Source organism: Miscanthus floridulus, chromosome 13 (assembly GCF_019320115.1).
Source record: "Miscanthus floridulus cultivar M001 chromosome 13, ASM1932011v1, whole genome shotgun sequence".
NCBI classification, from domain to species: Eukaryota; Viridiplantae; Streptophyta; class Magnoliopsida; order Poales; family Poaceae; genus Miscanthus; species Miscanthus floridulus.
Window position 1 is genome coordinate 68740092 of NC_089592.1, and position 25750 is coordinate 68765841.

The 25750-nt window shown below is 44.8% G+C and overlaps 1 protein-coding gene and 1 pseudogene across 1 annotated transcript; both read right to left on the minus strand.

Annotated features, from left to right (window-relative positions):
- Positions 1 to 23330, minus strand: LOC136499968 (aspartic proteinase nepenthesin-1-like; annotated as a pseudogene).
- An 880-nt stretch (positions 23331 to 24210) lies between these two features.
- Positions 24211 to 25401, minus strand: LOC136499969 (aspartic proteinase nepenthesin-1-like). Its single transcript, XM_066495439.1, has one exon. The coding sequence runs from the start codon at positions 25399 to 25401 to the stop codon at positions 24211 to 24213; it is 1191 nt and encodes a 396-aa protein (XP_066351536.1).
- Between the last annotated feature and the right edge of the window lie 349 nt (positions 25402 to 25750).

Here is a 25750-nt window from a genome sequence, read left to right on the forward strand (position 1 = left end):
CTACTCCACTCCAAAGTGGAGGCTCATTTCACACCTCAAATCTGATTGCACTGTGTGGGTGCGAAGGAGTACGTGCATATTCTGTTGCTGATAGTTGCCGAAGATGGCCCCTCGGGCACCCGAGCTGATCAATAGGTACATCCTTCCTGCACTCACCTCGACCATGAAGCTGTCTCGCCGAAGCAACATCGTGGCACCACCGTCGAAGTGGTACACCAGCGGTGGCACTTGCACCGTCTCCACAGCTATGCCGTTCGGCAGCTGGAAGCAAAGCTCGTAGTAGTCCGTGGCATTCACAACTGGTAGCTTCACGGCCTCCACCAGAGCCTCCTTAAGGGCCTCCATGGCCACTGACGGGAGCATGCCGGTCGTGTCTCCTGAGTCAACGAAGGTGCCACCACTGCCATCGGGTCCAATGGAGAAGCTCGACACGGGCACGTTGAGCCACTTCGTCCAAAAAGAGATCCCGATCAAGGGCACGTAGTAGTAGTAGTTGCTGCAATCTGGGTTGGTCACAAGTGAGGTTGTCTGGATTGGCCCTGTGGTCCTGTACTTGGACAGGTCGGCCGTTGCCCCGAAGAAAATATGGCTAGTCGTATTGCGATCGAGGAAAGGAGTGAGGCAGTAGGAGAACCTCGGTATCTGTAGCTGCGAGACCAAAGACAACTTGTCCGGGCTGATCCCTAGGATACCGGAGGCTCCGTGGACGCTACCGGAGGTGAGCTTTCCGCACCCGAAGTCGAGGGAGACCGAGAGTCCGAGACTCTGCCGTGCTCGCCGAAGGTGGAGGTCTCGGACGCCAGCTCGCCTTTGGTCTTGGCGCTGCCATATTTGTAGGTGTAGATGGCTTTTGTTTCTCGAGCAGTTCTTGGTGTTGAAGCTGCCCGTCTCACACAGTCTGCCATCGCAAGGGGCGGTGGCAAAGGAGGACGACTTGGCAGGGTCATGCAGAGGTTCGCGGTCCTCTCTAGTATCGAAGAGCTTGCACTGCCTGTGTGGAGGATTAGTGTGCGCGGCTGTGGTGGAGTGCCGATGCTGACGGTCGGTGTATGGTCCAACCTGCCGATCGGCACAATGGTTCCACGCACGCCGGGCCTTGCTCGCCCTGGCGGCGTCACGGAGCATATCTCGTGTTTCGAGAGCAAGCTGCCGGCGTAGGGATGGTTGAGCTCGGTGCGGAGATCAAACGAGGCATCCGATGGAGCCGCCAAACACCGGTAGAGAACAGAGCTTTATTCTAGGTGGGGAACCCCCTCTAGTTCCGATTCTTCACCCGGGAGCAAGCATTCAGGACTAAAGGGGTCCTTTAGTCCCGGGTCGAGAACCGGGACTAAAGGGGGACCTTTGGTCCCGGTGGGTAACACCAAACGAGACTAAAGATGCCTCCTGACATGCCACGATGGCCGGCACCCTTTACTCCCGGTTGGTAATACGAACCGGGACTAAAGGTTTTTTTTTTCTTTTTTCTTTTCTTTTCATTTTTTTGTTTTCTTTTCGAAATAGGTTTTCGAAGTCGTATTGTACGCTGCTAATTATACATCTATAAGCGCGTATAGTATGTTTCGGTTCAAGCACAATGAACGTATTAAATTACACAATTCAAGCATAGAAATATATATATATATATATATATATATATATATATATATATATATATATATATATATATATATATATATATATGCATGCATCATATATATATTTACATGCATGCATGCATATGTGTATTTTACATTATATTATTTCATGTGCATATATTACAAAAGATTGCATTACAGTTGTTGTGATATAACAAGTTTCTTCTCATCCTCTAGCTTGGCTTCAATGGCAGTGTTGGGTCAAAGTAGAACTCGCCCTTGGAATTGATGACATGCTCATTAAAAAATCCGGCTATAGACTCTTGAATTACTTTGATTTGGTCTTGCCGTATGATCTTTTCCTCCAACCATCGAGCCTACAGGTTTGAATTAAAGGAAAATAAATTAATATATGTACAAAAAAGATATATATATATATATATATATATATATATATATATATATATATAAAGACATAGTAACACAATTAATAATAATAATTAAATAAATATATAGTTTATTTTTAACGTACTTTGAGTCTCTCTGTAGAAGTTCTTTGGGAGACCACCTTGATAAACTTGCAAACATAGTAACCACAGTAGTTGTTTCCATGTTCCTGCCTCAGACACCACTTTACGAGAAAAAGATTTGTCATCCAATCTGGTGATTTGGTGAAAGCTATATGTTTAATTAATAAAGATGATGCGATTCATGGGACTTATTTTCAAAGGGATTACATTCAGTGGCGTTTTGCATTTTTCCATGTGTTGCTTGTCAATAAAGGTTTTCCAAACACTGCCCAATAAAAAATTTGCCACATCATCAGATATAGTTAATCATCATGTTTGTGTGTATATATAGTTGCTAGAGATAGCGAAATTACCTCTGGATAATATCTATCATATCTTGATAGTCTTGTTGTGGTTTTCTCATCGAGTCATAGATTATCAAGTGACTTTTCACCAGATCGATATCCATCAATATCCAGTGATTGTTGCATGTGTTTATAGGATATAACGCATAACACTCATTAATTAACTAGAATCAACATATGAGCCATTAAGGATGATCGACATTATTAACACTCACTTGAAGTTGTAGGGAAAGAGTATATCCTTTTTGTGGCGTTGGTTCACTAAGAAGTTCATGAGGTTACTCTCTGACTCAGACTTCCAATTAGTCTTTAGAGTAACTGGGTCTTTGAATACTATATGGGGATCAACAAAACCAATTTTATTGCAGCCTTCCTTTCTGAGCTCCGTCATTGTAAATCTGCATATATATATAGTACTTGTTAGGATAATTTATATGCATATACACACATATGATGAGTTTAATAATAGATCGAAAGAATTATTACTTACAAGCAATAGCAGCTAATGATAACTTTGTCCAGAGAGGTCAGGTGGCATAGTTGATAAAATTCTACAAAGTCAACATACATAACATCATCGCCACGGAACCAATGTTCGTCTCTAATTCTGACACCAACGCAGAAGTCTCCACCGGTAGACGCCTGCATGTACCACTTGTTTAGCAGGTACATTTGCGTCTCCAGATCAGATAAGGCTTGAGAGTTGTATAGACTCTGGCCTAGTACAAATTTTTTCTTCCAAATATCAACCTCCGCCGCACTCTCAATGTTTCCATCACCAAACATCTGGTAAAGGTTGAGACTAGTCTCATCAATAAATTTACCAAGGTGATCCAAATCGACATCCGGAGGTATGTTTGCCTGATGCATTAATCCTAAATTTAAACCATATTCATTACCAACAACTAGCGGGGGGGACTGATTAGTGCGATTGTTGTCCGAGTTGTGCAACTCCTTTCCCTGCCTGTTTCTTTTTCTGTGCTGCCTCAATTGACTTGGTGAGAGTGCGGTCATAGTCCGGTAACGTTGATTTGGACGGCTTACGAGATTCTCGCTGTTGTTGCTGGTAAGAAGCCACCTTTTTTCTTAGAATATCTGGAGCTACGAAGAAGTACGGTTTCTACGGGTTTCTCCTTGCTTCTTGATTCTTTTTAAGTTTGTCATAGAATCTGGACATATCTTTTTTATATGCATCAGTTACTTCTTCCTTCTGTTCAAATATTATTTTGGAAATAGCCATTGGTTTCACGGTGGCTTTCTTTGCCGGTGGGGACTGGTTCTTCTTTTGCGGGGCTGGCCTCTTAGTACTTGGCTTCTTGGTAGGCGGGGGCGGGGGAGGCGTTGGAGACCTCCTTGGAGGTGGTGGCAGCGGCGTTGGAGACCTCCTTGGAGGTGGCGGCTGCGGCGTTGGAGACCTCCTTGGAGATGGTGTGGATGCAGCCTCGCCTTCCAACACATTGTCATCGTATAGAGCACTATGATGATCTGGCGATTGAACAATTGGATTTAGGTTGGGGGAGGATCTGCTACAAAAAAAGGAATGACATGTTATTATGAGCAGATTGTTAATTATTTAAGACAATATAAATTAATGATGTAGTGTTTTCATCCGCACCTATGGTGAGGTAGTTCAGGAGGAGGTGGAGGCGACATCCCGGGAATGATGATGTAGCGCTTGCGCCATAGAATGAATGTCTTCTCTGCTTCTCCTAGAGTCTTCTTGCCATCACCTCCAGGAATGTCAAGAGGCAAATCACTAAAACCTTTTTTAGCTTTATCTACCGAGATGGTAGCATATCCTTCTTGGATTATATTCCCATGAATTCTTGGTGTCTTGGTTCGGTCGATAGGATTAACAAGACCGATAGCCACCTTGATTGTGGAATTCCCCTTCGGAATGTGTAGATCACACGATGTAAAAGGTTCAGTGACATCATCCACAGGGAAGTGCAGTCCTGTGTCCCCTTGATTTGGTATCTCTGTGGAAGCGCAGCTGCTTTTCAACTGAACAGATTGGCTAATGTTGATTCCTGGCTCTGATGTCTGCTTGCTTGCACTCACTGCTATTTGCACTTGCCTTCTGATTTCCTCCTGCATTCTCGCTTTAAGGTTTTTTCCCGCTCCTGTGCTTCACGCACCGCTTCCTCTAACCTCTAGAGCCACTATGCCTCTTCTTCCTTCTTTCTCTGGCGGCTTCTGTAGGAAGGTCTGTCCTGAGGGAATCCATGCTCCCACGAGACACTTCCTTTGCCTCTAGTTCGGCCACCGTGTTCAATAGTCCCGATGGCGTATGTCAGTTCATCCTTCTCTCTGTTGGGCCTGAACGCACCACTAGCAGTAGCTCTCTGAGCATAAAACAATCTTTCTGCTGCTTCTTGCAGTCTTACGCCATAAACGCACTTCCCTGTCTCCTGGTCCAGTGTTCCCCTATGAACGAAAAACCAATTCTTTGCACGCTCTCCCCACTCGAGTGATTCTGGTGTGATACCCTTGGCAAGAAGGTCTGCTTCCATTTTGTTCCACTTCTTCATGGCAGTCGGGTAGCCACCTGATCCCAAGTTATGGTGGTATGTCTTCTGTTGGGCATTACGTTGGTTCTTTATCACCAGACTCACACCCTCTTCCGACGTCTTGTACTGTACAAACTCATCCCAATAGGGCCTCTGCTTTGAGATTGGGCCTGGGACAGTAAAATCTGGTGCTATGTTTTTCTTGACATACATCGTGTATAAGTGTTTCTTCCAAGTCTGAAACTGGGTGGCCATCTTCTTCATTGCCCAATCCCTAACTCGCTCCTTCAATTCATCACTATCTATTATATCACCATAACCATCTGTTTGGAGCGTGAAATGTTCCAAGACATCATTCTAAATTAATGTCTTGTCACGATCGGAGACAAAACTGATATGAGGAGCATTGGTCTTCTTCTTCCATTCGCGGGTACTGATCGGGAGCCGGTCCCGTACAAGGTAACCACAGTGGTGCACGGATTTCATTTTATTTGGCCCCCCCTGGTTCGCCTGTATCCACATTGAACTCCAAGATGATGAAGCGGCCCTCCAATGGCTTTTTGGGACCTCGAACATTTTTACTCTTCGTTGTAGTTGTTGATGTCAATCCAGAGGGCTACAAAACATAAACATTATTTTTAATGTCATGAGCACACATAAGACATATGATAATATATATAGCTAATAATAAAAAATATATACTTGACCAATATGTTGTTGCTCATTTTGTTCAAGAGCTAAGTACTGACTCCCGTCATCTGTATCCTCTTGCACGTTATTGTTAGCACCATCATCGCCGGCAACTTGAGTGCCAGTGTTGATCAAATTCATCATCAACTCCTCCTCATCCATGTTTCTCGGGTCGGCCATCTAGCTTTAAGAAACAAAACCAATATATAGTACGTCAAATCTTTGCTTACATGCGTAAAATCTACGAACAATATGCATTATTAAATCTTGCCCCTCGGTCATGGACGCAATTCGCCACACTAGGGTGAACTGCGTTGGTACTAGGGCGAATTAGGGCTATACATAAACGATCGAGGGCGAATTACGTCGGTGACTAGGGCAAACCACGTCGGTGACATCAACAGCGCGGTTCGCCCTGGTGTGATTGTTTAGCGTTAACGATAATACGAATGTTGATCGACTAGGCCGCGAGAGAGGGCGGTGTGACAAGAGTGGCGGTGCTCACTCCGCCGTATATATGTTTGTACACATGGGTGAACGAGGGCGGCGGTGCTCCGTCGTATACATAGAAACGCATGGGCGAACGAGGGCGGCGGTGCTCCGCGACGTATATATACATGCATATGAATACAAATGACGTATATATATGTGTCGGCGCGGGGGCCGGTGTGCTGACGACGACGTGAGGCAGGCTGGCGTGCTGACGACAACGACGTGAGGCGGGCCGGGGCGGTGTCGGTGCGTGATGTTGTGATCCTATGTACCATGTGAACAATGTAGTCATTCATCATATGAGAAAATTCTATGCTGGTAATGTAAGTATAAGTCATTATGAAATGTAAGTATATGTGTCTTATTGCTAATATAACCATTACTATTTCCGAAATGATAAGAATTTATTTTTTTCTTCTACAGGTACAGTACTTCGTCTCTGATGCTATGATATAAAGTTTGAAGATAGTCTTCCCGAAAAAATATGTAACGCTCATATTACTTTAGCAACATTAATATATTATATCTGTATTCAAAGTTCACAAATAAAGAAACGTTGAAGTTTTCCTTCATTTTTATATGATATTTGCGTATATAAAATCTACGACATTTGTAATTTACTTTAGAACATCTATATTCGGTATCACAGCAAAATATAACATTTTTGAAGTTTTCCATCGTCTGAGAATGTACAGAGAGACGAATTGATGATCACCTCGGCAGTGGAGGCCGGGCCTCGGACGCGCGCGGAGGAGGGCGCGGTGGAGGGCCATGGGCGCGCGCGGAGGAGGGCCACGGGCGCGCGCGGTGGAGGCCGCACGAGGAAGAAGATGGCGGCGGTGTCACGGAAGGCGAACGGACGGCGGCGCGAGGAAGAAGAGGGCGGCGGTGTTCGACGAGGAAGAAGAGGAGCGGATCGATCTGCGCCAGGCGCTGGCGGTTATATACCAGGGAGATTTACTCCCGGTGCCAGCCACCAGCCGGGAGTAAAGGTCCTTTACTTCCGGTGCGTCTTACCAACCGGGAGTAAAGGTCTTTTTACTCCCGGTGCGTGTTACCAACCGGGAGTAAAGATATATCTTTACTCCCGGTTGGTAACATGCACCGGGAGTAAAGAGTTTTTTTGGCGGGCCACGAAACTGCAGCCCACCTTTACTCCCGGATGGGCTTCCCACCCGGGAGTAAAGGTAGCCTACAGTTTTCGTTTCCCGCCTGTTTTGAGCAAACTTTTTTAATAGAAATATGGATTTTCTTGTTAAATACATAGTAAATTAAATAAAAGGCATAAAATTATTTTGTTAAAAATATGGATTTTCTTTTTCTTTATTGCACATAGGAAAAATCTATAACCTAACTTTTTTTATTTTTTTGTTATAATTGTAAAACATAATGTAACTAATATTTATTATTTCGTTAATGCAAAAATGTAGTGTTTAATTAAAATTATTAAAACTATTGGTTTTGGACAGGAAATTTGTTTTCACATCAGTTTAATGTTAATATTTTAATTTTTCATCACTCAATATCTAATTTTACTTTTCGAGAGAGAAATCCCACCAAATCAAACATTGATTTAATTTGAAACACGACATAATAAACATCTGAATTCACAATTATTACATAATATCTCAAACACACACTACATTAAATCACTATATCATCAAGTGGGCAAAGCAGTGGACTTCTTCTTTATGTATGTCCCTTGGTTATGATCGCGTCGTAACCATGGAGTGTCCTCATCATTTACCAAGATGCTAGGGTCTTTGTTCACTTTGAAGGGCAGAATTCGGTCACACTTTTCATAATCTTCTGACATGTCCGACTTGTCCTCAATTCCCACGATGACTCTTTTCCCTGAAAGAACTATGTGGCGCTTTGGCTCTTTGATTGAGTCATTATCGTTTTTCCCTCTTTTTGGTTTGGTAGACATATCATTGATATAGAACACCTAATTCATATCCTTGGCAAGGACGAATGATTCGTCTTTGTACCCAATATTACTAAGGTCTACTGTTGTCATTCCATACTCATTGTCTACTGTTACCCCGCCTCCAGTCACCTTGACCCATTGGCACTTGAACAATGGGATCTTCAAAGTAGGTGCATATTCTAGTTTCCATATTTTATCTATGCGGCCATAATATGTCTGCTTATTCCCATTCGGGTCTGTGGCATCTATGCGGACACCACTATTTTGGTTGGTACTCCTTTTATCTTGGGCTACTGTATAGAATATGTTCCCATTTATCTCATACCCTTTGTATGTTACGATATGCCATGATGGTTGCATAGCCAATAAATACAGTTGCTCATGGATGCTCTCATCACCTTGACATTTTTTTCGCAACCAACCGCCGAAAGTTTCCATGTGCTTACGCGTAATCCAAGCTTCAGTCTTCCCTGGAAACTCGGATCGTAAGAGATCCTTGTGTGTTTCAATATACGGATCTACCAAAGAGGAGTTCTGTAGAACTGTGTAGTGCGCTATATTGAAATAATCATCCTCCGTACCAATATATGTTTTCCTCCCTAGTGTCCCCTTTCTGCTTAGTCTCCCCTCATGTCTCGATTCAGGAACACCAATCGAGTCAAGGTCGGGAATAAAGTCAACACAGAACTCAATGACCTCTTCTATTCCATAGCCCTTGGCGATGCTTCCTTTTGGGCGAGCACGGTTGTGAACATATTTCTTCAGGACTCCTATGAATCTCTCTAAGGGGAACATGTTGTGTAGGAACATAGGACCGAGAATGAAAATCTCTTTGACTAGGTGAACTAGGAGGTGTGTCATGATATCAAAGAAGGAAGGAGGGAACATCAACTCAAAGCTGACAAGATATTGAACCACATCATTCTGTAGTTTAGCTAGATCAGTTGGATCAATTGCCTTCTGAGAAATTGCATTGAGGAATGCACGTAGCTTCACGGTGGCTAGACGTACATTTGGAGGTAGAATTCCTCTTAATGCAACTGGAAGTAATTGCGTCATGAGAACGTGACAGTCATGGGACTTTAAGTTATAGAATTTCTTCTCTGGCACATTTATAATACCCTTTATATTCGAGGAGAATCCAGATGGTACCTTGATGTTGTTTAAGCATTCAAACATGATTTCCTTCTCCTCTTTGCTTAGAGTGTAGCTAGCAGGACGTAAGTAATGGCGTCCATCATCTGTCTTCTCTGGATGCAGGTTGTCTCTTTCTCTCAAACAACGTAGGTCCTATCATGCTTCAAATGTGTCCTTAGGCTTTCCATACACACCCATGAAGCCTAGCAGGTTCACATAAAGATTCTTCGTCAGGTGCATCATGTCGATCGAGCTGCGGACCTCTAGGACTTGCCAATAGGGTAGGTCCCAAAATATGGACTTCTTCCACATGGGTGCGTGACCGTTAGCGTCGTTCGAAACAGGTTGGCTGCCATGTCCTTTTCCAAAGACAACTTTCACATCATTGACCATATCGAGTACATCCTCACCGGTTTGGTTGCGAGGCTTGGTCAGGTGGTCTGCCTTCCCTTTAAAATACTTGCCTTTCTTTCTTACGGGGTGATTTGCAGGAAGAAATCGACGATGGCCAAGGTACACGACCTTTCGACATTTTTTCAAGAATACACCTCTAATATCACTGAAGCAGTGTGTGCATGCATTATATCCCTTGTTTGACTGTCCTGAAAGATTACTTAGAGCATGTCAATCATTGATTGTTACGAACAACAATGCTCGCAGATCAAAGTGTTCCTGTTTGTACTCATCCCATACACGTACACCTTCTTTATTCCACAAAATGAGAAGTTCGTCAATAAGTGGTCTTAGGTACACATCAATGTCATTGCCAGGTTGCTTTGGGCCTTGGATGAGCACAGGCATCATAATGAACTTTCGCTTCATGCATAACAAGGAGGAAGGTTGTAGATACTTAGAGTAACAGGCCAAGTGTTATGACTACTGTTCTGCTCTCCAAAAGGATTGATACCATCTGTACTTAAAGCAAACCTTAAGTTTCTTGCGTCATTTGCAAACTCCGGGAATTCTCTGTCGATTGCTCTCTACTGGGACCCATCAGCAGGGTGTCTCAACATATTGTCTACCTTACGGTCTTCTTTGTGCCATCGCAACAATTTTGCATGTTCTTTGTTTCTGAACAGACGTTTCAAGCATGGTATTATAGGAGCATACCACATAACCTTGGCAGGGATTTTGTTCCACGGACGTTCGCCCTCAACATCACCAGGGTCATCTCGCCTGATCTTATACCGCGATGCATGGCATACCGGGCATGCATCCAATTTCTCGTACTCTTTGCCACGGTACAGCATGCAGTCATTAGGACATGCATGTATCTTCTCGATTTCTAGCCCCATAGGACAGACAACTTATTTTGCTTCATAGGTAGTGGCGGGCAATTCATTGTCCTTCGGAAGCATCTTCTTTTGGATTTTTAGTAACTCTCCAAATCCCTTGTCAGATACACCATTCTTTGCCTTCCATTGCAGCAATTCTAGTGTGGTTCCCAACTTTTTCTGCCCTGCATCACAAGTTAGGTACAACAATTGTTGTGATCTTCTAGCATCCGCTCAAACTTGATCTTCTCCTTTTCACTTTCACATTCTCTTTGTGCATCACGAATGACCTGACAAAGATCATCAGCAGGCTCATCTTCTGTGGCTACCTCTGAAGGGTCGAGATGGCAGACTAAAGGGGGGGGGGGTGAATAGTCTTTTCTAAAATTAATCGCGTCGGCTAACCGATACAAATGTGGAATTAAAACTAGCGGTCTAGCTAAGACTATACCCCACTATATATGTTCACTAGCACCTTGCAAAGATAACAATTATGCAACAAAGGTGCCGGGCTAGTTAGAGCTCTCCTAAACAATTCTAAGAGCAAGGTTACACAAACCTATGCCACTAGTATTTTAAGCAACAAGGAAGCTCCTACACATGCTAGTAAGCAAAAGTACAAAGCTAACAAAGCTCACTAGCAATGCTCAATAACAAGGCAACCAATGCCTAATTAGAGAGCGCAAATACTTAGCTACACAAACTAAGCAATGTGACTAACAAGGTTACTAAAACCAAATTAGCCACGCAAGGGAGCCACTTCTATGCTACACAAGCAAGAAGATAATTAGCAAGCTACACAAACTAACTAATTACTAAAGCAACAACACAAGCTCAATGTATATGAAAGTAATTGCAAGCTTGTGTAATGGGGATGCAAACCAACGGGAAGAACAAGGTTGACATGATGATTTTTCTCCCAAGGTTCACGTGTTTGCCAACACGCTAGTCCCCATTGTGTCGACCGCTCACTTGGTGGTTCGGTGGCTAATTAGCATCACCCGCTAAGCCCGCATGTCGGGCACCGCAAGAACCTACCCCTTGAGTGAGGGTAGCTCAATGACACGCTTTACTAGAGTTGCTCTTCGCGGCTCCCGCGGGGCGAGCACAATGCCCCTCACAAGCACTTCTCCGGAGCGCCGCACAAGCTTCTTGTGCGCTTCAATGAAGACCACCACCAAGCCGTCTAGGAAGTGGCAACCTCCAAGAGTAACAAGCACCACCGGCTTGCAACTCGATCACCTAGTGTCACTCGATGCAACCTCACGATGCAATTGCACTAGAATCGCTCACTCACACAATCGAATGATCACTATCAAGTATATGTGTGATGGAGGGCTCCCAAGCACTCACAAGCATGGACACTAAGTCCCTTGAGGTGCTCAGCACCAGCCATGGCCGAAGGCCACTTCTATTTATAGCCCCAAGGGCTAAACTAGCCGTTACCCCTTCACTGGGCAACGGTCGGGCCGACCGGACGCTCCGGTCGTGTTGACCGGACGCTGGACCTCAGCGTCCAGTCGCCCGTAGACGGCCATGTGTCCTAGTTCCAACGGTCACTTGACCTGACCGGACGTTGTAGCTTCAACTGACCAGACGCTGGACCCTCAGCGTCTAGTCGTTTCCAGTAAGCTCTCGAGCATAACCGGACGCGTCCGGTCGAACGCGATCGGACGCAGCACCAGCGTCCGGTCACTCTCCAGCTACTGCTACACTCCACATCAGCGTGACCGGACGCAGGCAGTCAGCGTCCGGTGCTTTTGGATCCAGCGTCCGGTCACTTGACCGACGCTGGCATCTCCTCCATTCTCTTCACCATTGCTCAAGTGTGCTAACCACAAGAATTTGCATCCGGCGTAATAGAAAATAGGCATTCCATTTTCCCGAAACCCATCTCACCCCTGCAAACACCACCTCCTTTGTAAATGTGCCAACACCACCAAGTGTACACCATCATGTGTATGTGTGTTAGCATTTTCACAATCATTTCCCAAAGGATGTTAGCCACTCAACTTGCCACGCCACTCGATCCTAGCGACAATGCAAAGTTAGATCACTCGAGTGGCACTAGATGACCGATATACAAACAAGTTTGCCCCTCTTGATAGTACGGCCATCTATCCTAAACCTGGTCATAAACTTCTTTACACACCTATGACCGGTGAAATGAAATGCCCTAGGTTATACCTTTGCCTTGCGCATTCCATTCCATCTCCTCCAATGTCGATGCAACACATGCACCAACACGATCAACAATGATATGATCCACTTCATATCATCACGTGATCATATTGGTTCATCGATCTTGACTTTACTTGCTCTTCACCGTTGCCATCGTCCATCGGCGCTAAGTCTTGCTCAAGCTTCACCGCCACGCGGTCCATCACTCTAAAGCCTTTGACTTGCCCTTCACGCTTGCAACCGGTCCATCAAGCCAAGTCTTGTCTTGATCTTCTCCACCTTGATCACATGACTCAATGTCATGTCTCATGTGCATTTAAGCTCCTTCATCATCACATGTGTGAGCTTTGCAACATCTCCAAGCCATTTTCACCTTCATGGCATATGTTGCTCACACACATGTACCTGTGTGACTAATCACCTGTGTATCTCACATAAACACAATTAGTCCACCTAAGTTGTCACTCAATTACCAAAACCAAACAAGGACCTTTCAACCTCTTCTTCAGCTTCTCCCATTGCAGTATCATTGAAGCACGCACCATCGGGAATAATATCATTGTCGTCGCATTATTCTTCTTCACCTTCTTCCATTACAACGCCGGTTTCTCCGTGCTTCGTCCAACAAATATAGTTTGGCATGAAACCCGACTTCAACAAGTGTGAATGAAGAGTCCTTGAGCAAGGATATTTCACCGTATTCTTACATATGGCACATGGGCAGCACATGAAACCATCGCGTTTGTTTGCCTCGGCCGCACGTAACAAAGAATGCACGCCGTCAATGAACTCTTGGGAGCGACGATCAGCATTGTACATCCAATGCCGGCTCATCTGCATTATATGACATAAATGTCATATTAAAATCTAGATCATAATTAATTATTTATACAACATGTGTGCTACCACAAAAGGTACAAATTTATGAAAGCATCGCTACAATGTAGACAATCTCAACTACAACTAAAAGAACTAAAGCTAAAATACATTTCAGGAGCACAAGGATTTCACGACCAATCTCAACTAAAACAGACAGATCCCCTGATTGTGCAACATCTTTGGGCTTCTTCGGCTGGATCACTGCCTCATTAGCCACCGTATCTGCCTGTTGTGCAAGATATTTTTGCACGAGTTCAACATACTCTTCCTCCCAGTAGAAGCCTGAACATCGTCCACTGCCATCCCACTGAAATTAAAACAAAAAATTAGAACTTTAATCACAACCATCATGAAAATAGGTATAAACTAACCATAATCATTAAATACGATAAAATAACTCACATTGCGATCCGGACACTTGTAGAAGATACGATCCTTGTTGGGACCCTCCTTCTTCACTCGGTACTCCATCACAATCTTCGTCTCATCACGACACTTACCGCATGGAATGAGAGGGAGGCCCGACCTAAGTCGCTTTGGAAACCCATGAGAGGCCGAGGACCCGGAAGTAGTTGACATCTACTCTCTATACTCATTTTTAATATACTCTAAATTTCTCATTTTATAAACAAATAAAATTAAGAAACTATAAAATTATATATATCTCTAAACAATGATATTTTTAATGGTCATTGTGTTCTCGTCTTTTACTGCGGCAGATAAGTAATTCACATGATATTTCCGCAAATTAACTAGAAATCAAAGAATGGATGGAGAAAGAGTAAGAACACTGCTTAAATTTGAACTTAAGCTCTCGGGCGGGCTCGGGGAGGAAGAAGACGGCCAGCAGGATTTATAGTTCAAAAACATGTTTTAATAAATAACCATCCGTACTAGTTGACCTTGCTTACGTGATCATCTCGGCGAGCATTTCTCCACTGGACGGCACCGTACTTGGTCAAGGAAGAGCTCTGATTCTACGAGGAAGGGAACACGGTCTTCCACGACCGTTGCCGCTCTCCCTCATAGAATCAAAGCTCCTCCTTGATGTCCGTTATCGCTCGGCAGAGAACATGCTGGCCGAGCTGAACACGGTCCGCAAGTTCAACAAGTACGGATTTTCTATAATTTTCTAACTATTTTCTAAGTTTTTCATTTCATAAAAAGTTAAAATAAAATGTTTAGTCGCGGAGTCCATAGAAATGACCATATTTTGACCTAGCAACGCATTGTCAATTGTCATTGCGTTGCATTGCACCCCGGACCGGACTCCGGACAATAAAATACTATGGTCAATCGATGCCGTTCTTTGTCGTACAGTCGCACGGCGACGGCCGACAGACCCATTCAACCACCAAATCTGTCAGGCCCGGCTGTTCGGGCGTATCGTCAAAAGAGAATGGATTTGCTTTCTATTGCACGGCCTTGCATTGCATCTGTCATACCAGTCGGAGGCACTAGTCCCTATACTCATTTTTTAATACACTATAAATTTCTCATTTTATAAACAAATAAAATTAAAAAACTCTAAAATTCTCTATATCTCTAAACAATGAAGTGTGCTATGCATGCTACAAATGAACGGTGAATACTAGTTTTTAATAGCTACTTTAACCTTCCTTCATATAAATATGCAAGCTTGAAGTGATTTTATATATAGTGAACCATATATATATAGTGAACAAAATGAGATAAGACAATGGTGAAAAATGAGAGTATGAGATTTGTAACCTTTACAACTGAAGAATCGACGGAGGAATCGAAGAAATCGATGGAGGAATCGAAGAATGGATGGAGGAACAATGGAGGGAGGAAGCAAGAACACTTGCAGTGAGCTTCAAAATGTGCTGAGCTCGGGCTCGGGGAGGAAGAAGGAGACGACCGATATATAAAGGGGGGACCTTTAGTCCCGGTTGGTGGATCCAACCGGGACTAAAGGTCCCTCCCAACGGCTCCTGCGCCAGACAGAGGTGGCAGAGACCTTTAGTCCCAGTTGGATACACCAACCGGAAGTAAAAGTATATCTTTAGTCCTGGTTGGTGGCTCCAACCGGGACTAAATGTCCCCTACCACTGTGCCGAGCGCAGTAGCCGTTGGGTAGGGACCTTTAGTCCCGGTTGGATACATCAACCGAGACTAAAGGTCTCTCTAGTCCCTGGCACAAAAAAATACCAGGACTAGAGCCCATTTTAACTTCGGATGAAAGGTCTATTCTCTAGTGAAAGAGACCAGGAGGGATGCAAGGAGCAAGAAGAAAGTAGACGGCGCCATGTCTTGGATGGATGCTGCTAGCAGTATAGTTGCAAATCGTGTGCGACACCGAGGCATTGTGTTGTCTTGAGTGGTGCTGGTAGTGGTGGAGTGCGTGGCATTTTATAGGCTTCGCTGGTGCTGGAAGTCTCAGATATTGCTTTACTTTATAGATGTACTACTTCACTAGGCCATCAACCCTACTCCATTAGTGTCGGTGTTGGTTTGTTAGCGGATGACCAGAGACTGAAATGACCTGCCGCGGTCACCACTGCAGTGTTCTATATACATATATTAGCAAACCGGGGGCTTGTGTAGCTGCATATTGTTAGATACTTAGACAAATTTAGGCACAATTTATAATCCAAAAAATAATAAAAGATTTACTTGTATTTGCAAAGATGACGACCAACGTTCTGAAAACAAATGCAAATCCATCAAAACTAAGATAGAGGTTTGATCTATATTTTTTGTTGGTGCATTAGTGAATTGATCAAACGATTTGAAGATAATGAGCTCCAAAAACTGCTTTGCCAAGCTTTCAGGTTGAGCATGAACCAGGGTCAAAACCATTAATCTAGCTGAGTTTGATTGCAAATTTTATGGTCAAAACTTCATCAATATCACTTCATGTGGGCACTTCGATCAAAACATCATGAAATGCACAAATATGAATGAGGGATGCTTAATTATGCTCATAAGATGCATATTAAATGCACTTGCTTAACACTAGGGAGTTACATGGCGAGCTACTCACTATTTTTAGTGTGAAAAGAATTCAATTAAATAAATCAGGTCGAGCTCGGGTAGAGAAGTTTATTTCGACCTTGCATCTCACTGTCCAGGCCCTATCCACTAATTTGTTGCGGGCCAGGCCAGATCAAGAATGCTCGGGTCTAGTTCATGCCATTATCAACATCATCATCCGCAAAGGAAAAACTAGAATAATTTTCATAGTATGCAATTCTAAAATCAATTTCATATTATATGCGATTCTAAAAATCGATTCCATACCTTGCTAGGGCCAGCCAGTGAGGAGGGGGCCTATACCGCAAAGAGTGGTGGGCGGTGTTAGTGAGGAGAGGGCTAAATGGCAAGCAAAGTGTCTGACGGTGGCACCGAGTGGCTGGGATGGAGGGGGGCTGAAGTGGCGAGCATTGGTATGGCCAAATCCGGCCTCTGGCATGCTAGAGATGATTGGCCACGATAAGGAACCCACAGTGGCGGGCACCTAGTGATGAGGACATGACACCTTCGGATACGAACAATGATTATAAGGTGCACTCGTTCCTATATTTGCATAGTGACTTTGGTTATAATTCATTTGGTTCCACATGTACATGTCACTATTTGATTGTAGGTTCAAATGTGTTTCATAATGGAAGTTCATCAAAGTTGAACTTTTGGTTCGTCGGCAGCCCGACAGTGCCTCATTGGGAAGGCCATAACTCATCCATCCGGAGTGCGATCGAGGTCAATGAGCACTTGATGGAAAGCTTGTTTGATAAGCTTTCAAATAGATCTGGTCCCCATCTCAATATCACGTCGGCAAGGCCTCCAAATCACCAATATATTCTGTCGCTATTTCTGGTGGGAGCTACACTGTCGTCATGGGCTTGTTAGACATCCTTGGGACCCAGGCCCAAATTGGAGCACGCCCTAAGAAGATGGAGAACACCTAAGAGATGGCCTTGGACGTCCTCCTCCTTGGCCACCACCTTAGGAGGCCACCAAGGACGTCCAAGCCAAGCTAGAGGCCCAGTCCAATCCGAGTTCGAGTCTGCCTCGGCCATCACACGGGAATAGTCGAAACAAGTCAGCGTCCAGAATCTGTCAGGGTGCTGCGACACCTACTTTTGGTCCGTTGGACCGTGTATCGTGTTTGGGCCCATTAGGGGGCGCGTCCAGGGTAGGCGACGACCATAAGACCTTTATAATCATACGCCGCCGCCGTCATTAGGTTTTGGATTTTGCTTAGATTATTCTGTTAAGAAACAGTTTCGCCGTTCTTCGGTTTGTGAGACCCCAACTCGTGAGATTAATCATTCATCTGCAATTTGGTTGCTATCTTTCTTGTTCTTGCTTGTGTTCTTCGTTGCGCAGGCAGGAATTAGCCTTCTTGGCGAGATCAACCTGGTCCGTGACTTGGTTGATAACCAGAGGAGCTATGGTGCTAAGATTGCAGGGTTCGATCTTTCGATCTGAAGCCGGATCGGTGTGTCATTCTTCGCCACAACGATAGTTACCATCACCTGACGGAAGATCGGGATCCCCGTCCCCATTAAGTGGTAATCAGAGCTAAGGTATACCGTCAGGTTCACTTTTATTCCCTAGTTTGAGTGTTTCACATTCGTCCCGTAGTCCAGTGCCATACTTGTTTTTCCTGTCCTAGAACCTTCCGCGCCATAGCCTTTGCATATTTCAGTTTCAGAGTCCGCTTTGTTGAGTTTGTGTCCTAGATCAAAGTCTTGTTGCTGGTTTAGATTGTGTTCTTTTCTAGTTTGTGTTGATCCCTTCACCCGCTGCTATTCCGTATCACCATCGGTTTGCATCTTGTGTCTACTAAAACCCTGATTCGAGCAGCTTCCTTAAAACAGTCATAACTTTTGCATCCGAACTCGAAACGGGGAAAATTTTATATCTACGGAGAACGCCAGAAAATTTTAGATCTATTTCATCCCAGCAACGCTGGGTTCGCAAAAATTAGATTTGTGAAATTCGATTAGAAAAATTGAGTTTCTGGGCCCACAAGTTTTGGTATGCTTTTTAGAGCACAGTCCTAATTTTCTATAGGCCACATCTTTTATTCAATTGAGCTCAAATTTTTTATGGTTTATTCTTGTGTGCTCCTTGCTGAGAAAAAAATATCAAAAGAGCAAAAGCAAGAAAAAAAAGATTGAACAAAAAAAAGAAAAGAAAAAAAATAGTAAAAGAGAATAGAAGATATCGAAAAGGAGCACATAAGGAACACTCAATAGCTCTATTGTTTGTGGTACCTTTTGCCTTGTTCATATCCGTTGCTACCTTTAATACTTGTTTCCTTTCATCCTTGTTTCCTCTCTTGTTTATCACAACTGGTGATAGGAACACGTATAGGCCAGCAACTAGGACAAGTGCTCTGGACATTTATTCAATATTGCTGTCTGTCACTGACTTGTGTGCCACATATACATATTTGTTCTTTTGTGTGCCTCCCAAGCTCCACATATACTTCAGATCGGTACAGAAAAAGACCCTTGCAATCTCGGTACCACTGCCTCACAGGTATCATAAACCAGCCGCCGGTTGTACCGCCCACTGCTTGCATTGGTAAAAACTTTGTAAGAGCTTGGTAAGACACTTCCACTTGCTGTCAAAAGTGACACCACTGCAACCACGTAGTCATTTGATAGGGATAATATTTTTGTATTGTCTTTTGCTGTCTTCTAACAATGACAGGTTGTTTGTATCCACCGACTTATGATGGTATAGGTGCTGATGAGTACATGGAGTGGGAAATTGCCATCGACAACATATTTGCTACTCGCTTTATGTGTCCAAGGAGGAAGGTAAAAAATGCAGCTAGTGTTTTGCGACATTCTGCTTTATCTTGGTGTGAGTCTTTAGATCCTTCTGATAAACCTCAAACTTGGAATGATATGAAACTTCTTATGCGAGAAACTTTTGTTAATCCACCTCCTATTTTGATTTCATATGATGAGGTGCACCATTTGGAGGAAGAATCTGTTGTTATTCCTCTTGCTATGACTAACCTTCTGCAGGATAATATCCATAAGCGAGAGGATGACATGGAAGAAAATGAGGAGCTCACAACCTCATATGCAAATTCAGAACCATCACTTCACAATGCACCTATTACTCCTGCTGAGAACACAGGTAATGTCCATGGTGCTACACTCACGAAAGGTGAAAATTGTCTTAATGTACTAAATTTTTCAATAAACCATGCTATCATAGAGCAATTGTTAGTGGAACCCTCTCTTGATTTATCTTTGTCCCGTGATAATTTGCTTGATGTTCCTTGTGATAAAGATGAATTAGTTGATGATGATTCAGTTTTCCATGTTTTGGAACCAATTACTTGTGCTGAACATAAACGTTTGCTTCCCATTGCTACCGAAAAAAAGAAAAGAAATTATTGTATTCTTCAAATACTTTGGGTTATATTGAGTTTGATACTTTATATGCTCTTAGTAGTTTAGAAGAGAAACTTAAATGTGTTGAATTGTCATGGTTGTCTACTTGTACATATCATTTTATTGAAAAATATAATTGTAAAGGAGAGTACATGGTGCATCGTGTCTATATTTGTTTAACTCTGAAATCTCCTAATATTGCACAAAAGTATGATCAACCAAAGGATTTCAATTGCTATAATCTTGTCATGTCGAGTTTCCCTAGTTTTGTTATAAAGAAACATGTTAAATTTCAAGAAGGGGAGCAATGTTGGCTACTACCAACAACATTTCCTTCAGCTAATCCCAAACCGAGGACGGTTTGTTGTCAAGAAGGGGAGGATGATGAGGACATGGCACCTTCGGATACGAACAATGATTATAAGGTGCGCTCGTTCCTATATTTGCATAGTGGCTTTGGTTATAATTCACTTGGTTCCACATGTACATGTCACTATTTAATTGTAGGTTCAAATGTGTTTCATAATGGAAGTTCATCAAAGTTGAACTTTCGGTTCGTCGGCAGCCCGATAGTGCCTCATTGGGAAGGCCATAACTCATCCATCCGGAGTGCGATCGAGGTCAATGAGCACTTGATGGAAAGCTTGTTTGATAAGCTTTCAAATAGATCTGGTTCCATCTCAATATCACGTCGGAAAGGCCTCCAAATCACCAATATATTCTATCGCTATTTCTGGTGGGAGCTACACTGTCGTCATGGGCTTGTTAGACATTCTTGGGACCCAGGCCCAAGTTGGAGCACGCTCCAAAAAGATGGAGAACACCTAAGAGATGGCCTTGGACGTCCTCCTCCTTGGCCACCACCTTAGGAGGCCACCAAGGACGTCCAAGCCAAGCCAGAGGCCCAGTCCAATCCGAGTTCGAGTCTGGCTCGGCCATCAGGACCAGTCTGCACTAAAACGGACGCCCAGAACGCGTCCGAACTCCGTTTTCAATGATCCACATATGGATGGAAAGCTAATTTGATAAGGAAGCCAATCCAAGTGGTTTCACTTCAAAACCTCTTCGTAATCAACAGGAATAGTCGAAACAAGTCAGCGTCCAGAATCTGCCAGGGTGCTGCGACACCTACTTTTGGTCCGTTGGACCGTGTATCGTGTTTGGGCCCATTAGGGGGCGCGTCCAGGGTAGGCGACGACCCTAAGACCTTTATAATCATACGCCGCCGCCGTCATTAGGTTTTGGGTTTTGCTTAGATTATTCTGTTAAGAAACAGTTTCGCCGTTCTTCGGTTTGTGAGACCCCAACTCGTGAGATTAATCATTCATCTGTAATTTGGTTGCTATCTTTCTTGTTCTTGCTTGTGTTCTTCGTTGCGTAGGCAGGGATTAGCCTTCTTGGCGAGGTCAACCTGGTCCGTGACTTGGTTGATAACCAGAGGAGCTATGGTGCTAAGATTGCAGGGTTTGATCTTTCGATCTGAAGCCGGATCGGTGTGTCATTCTCCGCCACAACGATAGTTACCATCACCTGACGGAAGATCAGGATCCCTGTCTCCATTACCTAGGTCCCCGTATCGACAAATCTGATTGAAGACGAGCATGGGACAGTGCAGGACAAAGGGGCTGTGCAGGAACATGGGTGGAATAAGAGAAGAAATGGGGATGACGAGTGAGAATAAAACAACAGAAATGTAGCCGCCTACTCCCAAATCCAATTTAGTGGGCGACCGCTCGTTTCCAAATGAGCGGTCACTCTCCACCACGCGCCACGTGGAGTCTGATCAGGTCCAGTCCTGCATCGCGTTCGTCAGGTGTGTCTCTCTTTCTCTATTTATTTTCTCCTTTTATTTTTATTCTCTTTGCCTTTTTTATGTTTTTGAGATTAACCTGTCTATTTTACATGATTGTATATGGATTCATGTGCTAGCTGTAAACGTATAATATGATGCCATGAACCGTATTTTTTCTTGTTCACCATTTTTCTCTTTTTTTTTACTTTTTCAGTTCTCCGATCTAACTGAGTGTTATGACTATAAATCTCCAAAAGTTATGATGAGAAGTTGTCATAATAATTTGTCACATAAAAGTTTATGAACATAAGTTGTGAGCATGGCTTTGTAATTTCTAAAAATGGAAAGTTTTTTCAGAAAACAAAAGTCAGAAAATTATGATGACAAATTGTGATGATAAGTTATTCTGTAAAAAGTTATTCACATAATTTGTGTTTATAATTTGTACTTTCCAAAAATAAAAAGTTATGGAAATATGTTTTCCAAAACAGAAACAATTTAAAAGTTATGATGAAAAGTTGTGGTGATAAATTGTCACGTAATAAATTATGCACATCAGTTATATGTATAACTTTGTAACTTTTCAAAAAATAAAAGATGTGGGAATGACTTTTTTCCGAAAAAGAAAAATCACGGGTGCCATGGGATTGATCACTGGTTTTGGAACCAGAAGTCGTTCGCTAATTAGTGGAGTCGCCCCCTACTTGACCCGTGGGAGAAGGTAGTAAGAGGGTGGATTTGGGGGGCCTTTACTTTTGAGTAGTCGATATGGTGTTTGGTTTGAGGAGTAAGTTAGTCAATCACCACCTTATTTCCTCATAAACTAATAATTAGTAGCAGTATGAGAAATGGAGTGACCTCACCAAATTTGAGGAATAGACTCATGATGCACCATCTCAAGCAGGATGGAGCGATACCTCAAACCAAACATGCAGGTTGCTTCCTTGAGGTTTTTTCTTTTTCTTTTTGGCTCCACCACCTAAACATAGATATTACTCCTGTTTAGGTAGCCTTTTTTTTGCGACGACTGTTTAGGTAGCCTTCGGAAGATGCTTATTAGTACCTGCTATTAAGTAACAATATGTTATAAGCACCCCATTTTATATGAAAGTATGTATCTATATTCTCTTAGCTTTCATTTGTTCACTTTTTTTTTCCCTTGGCGGACGTTTATAATGTCTTTTGTGCTACTATACAAACTTGTTTTATTTTTTAGATAGATGCCACTAAAGTGTAAGAGGCACGAGACCCATCAATTAATACATTATTTTTCTTTCAGATGCCACGAAAGTCCTATGGTGCTGGGAAAAAAAAAATGACTGATACATTACTATTTTGCTAGCGAAATGATAAATACATATGACAATGTCTCAAATTAAAGCTTATCCTTTGCTCGTTGTTCGCCGATAGCACGAATTATTAGCTTGCTAGACAGGCTGCAATAGTGCTCGCTGTACGTTGCATGGCTCAGATGTCGTCACATTTTGTGGGCGCGAAGGAGAACTTCTGGTTGCGCACATCAAACAGCACGTGCATGTTCTGCTGCTGGACGTTGCCGATGATGGACACGCCGAAGTCATCCGGCGAGCTGCCCACGGCGAGGCACATCAACCCGGCTCTCGGCTCCTGGATGATGAGTACAGGCCCGATCTTCCGAGAGGTAGCTGGTAAGTTCGATTTGTGGAGATCTTGACGTTGGTGATCCGGCTTCAAATCAGACACGATTCGAACCCTGCAACCGTTACACCACTGCTCCGTTGGTTATCAACCAAGCACAACTTGATTGACCTCGCCAAGAAGGCTTTTCCTGCAAGCGAATCGAAGAGCACAAGCAAGAAGGTAAAACACGCAATCTGAAATTGCAAATATGAATGACGCGAATATCAATAAAGGATTCAAGAACTCGGTTCCAAAGGACTAATCGACACAGTGGAGGAGATCAAGAACGGGGGCCCTGGATCACTGTAAAAGGATTTGTCACCACAGTTACAATAAACGATTCAGTTCCTCGATGGAAAACTAAACTCTAAACAAAACCCAATTGTGTAGCAGCGGCGGCGGCTATGTTTATAGTCTAAGAGTCGACCTAGGGTTGGGGACGGCCAGGGGTTGGGCGCCCACAACTTGGGCTTAAGGCCCGACACGATACATGGCCAAGTTGGCCCAAATAGGTGACGCAGCACCTAGCCGTGGTCACACAGAATGATCCATGGACCTTCTGGAGCTGGGACCAGATCCAAAACGACGGCGTCGTCGTCCCCTTTCCAACGCATCCAAGAACGGCCCGTTTCGATGTCGTATGAGGAAGTTATGACCGAAACAGCGACGACGTGTCTGCTGAATCCGAGAACGACGTGGCAGCTGAGTTGGAAACGAATTGCAACTTGGGGAAAACCATGGCGTCGGTGTGTCCAGCGTGGCGATGTCCTCATCATCCTCCCCTTCTCGAATTGGAGTCGTCCTCGACTCCATCTTGGCGATGTCCTCATCACTGGAAGTAGTTGTCCCGCGGCAGCACCATCGCTGCGCCGCCGTCGAAGTGCAGCACGAGCGGCGGCGTCTTCACCGCCCCCATCGCCACGCCGCTCGGCAGCGCGAAGCACAGCTCATAGTCATAGTCCTCTTCGGTCCTGTTAACCACCGGGAGCCTCACCGTCTCCAGCACGGCCTTCTTCACGGCTCTGAACGCCGTCTCCACGAGGTACGCCATCGTGCTGCCCGAGTCGACGATCGTGCCGCCGCTGCCGTCCGGCTTTATCCCGAGGCTGGTCGCCGGCACGTCCAGCCGCTTGGTCCCAAGCGACAGCTCCACCAGTGGCACGTAGTAGTAGGCGGTCTCCATTCCCGGGTTCCTCAATATGGAGGTGGTCTGGACCGTCCCCGTCGTCTTGTACTTTCGCAGGTCGGCCATTGCACCGAACAGCAGCGGGCTGGTCTTGCGCTCGGCGAAAGGAGTGAGGCAGTAGGAGAACCTTGGCACGGACAGCTGCGACACGAGAGACATGATCCCGGGACTCAGGCCCATGAGACCGGAGGCGTCGACGGGGCTCCCCGCTGAGAGCGCGCCGCAGCCGAAGCCGAGCGGGAGGGAGATCTTGCTGTCCACGCCGAACGTGAAGGTCTCGGACGCGAGGACGCCGTCCGCCTCGGCGCTGCCGTACAGCTCGTCGTACATGCACATGTTCCTGGTGCAGTTCTTGTCGAAGAACCGGCCTTCCTGGCACAGCCGGTCGCTGCAGGGGAGAAAGGCGAAGGAGGAGGACTTGCGGGGCTCGTAGAGCGGCTCGCCCTGCCGGCTCGCCGTCGTGCGGCGGGAGCGGGACAGCCTGCACTGCGTCCAGATGAGGTCGCTGCCGGTGTCGACGATGAGAGTGCGCGGCTGCGGCGGCGTGCCGATGCCCACGGTCAGCGAGTGGCCCTGGTCGCTGAGCGGGGCGACGGGCACGTCGGCTGCCGAGAGGTTGCCGAGGACGCGGGCGAGCCTGGCATTGATCCTCGCCGCCCGGGCCTTGCTGGCGCGGGCGGCGTGGATAATGACGTCGTCCGTAGAGAGCGAGCTGCCGGTGTAGGGGTGGTTAAGGTCAGCTCGGAAGTCAATCCTCAAGCCGTGGGCGGCGGTGACGGCAACGGTGAGGCACAGAACGGGGAGGACGATACGCATGCTATGATGGGGCGCCATGCCTCGGAAACTAGGACGGGCGCGGGCACTTGATCGAGTAGTGGTTTAGCTTTTGGGTTTAGTGAGGTTTTATAATTCTCTGGGTGGTTGGGTCGTGGGCATCGTCTTGGCATGCGCATGAGTGTAGGTGCATGGTGCCTCTCGGCTTTCGCCGTGGAAAGCGACGTACTGCTTTGTATTAGTGGTGCCTGAAGAGCCGCACAATGCAGCCGGTCGTAGCAAGCATCTTGGCACACTAGCTAAGTAGTACTACTACTGTTCGCCCTCATGGTAGACTTGCGGTTACAATGGACGTCTGGAAGCGCTCTCTGAAAAATGCATTGGGACACCGCCGATCCTTTGCCCGGGG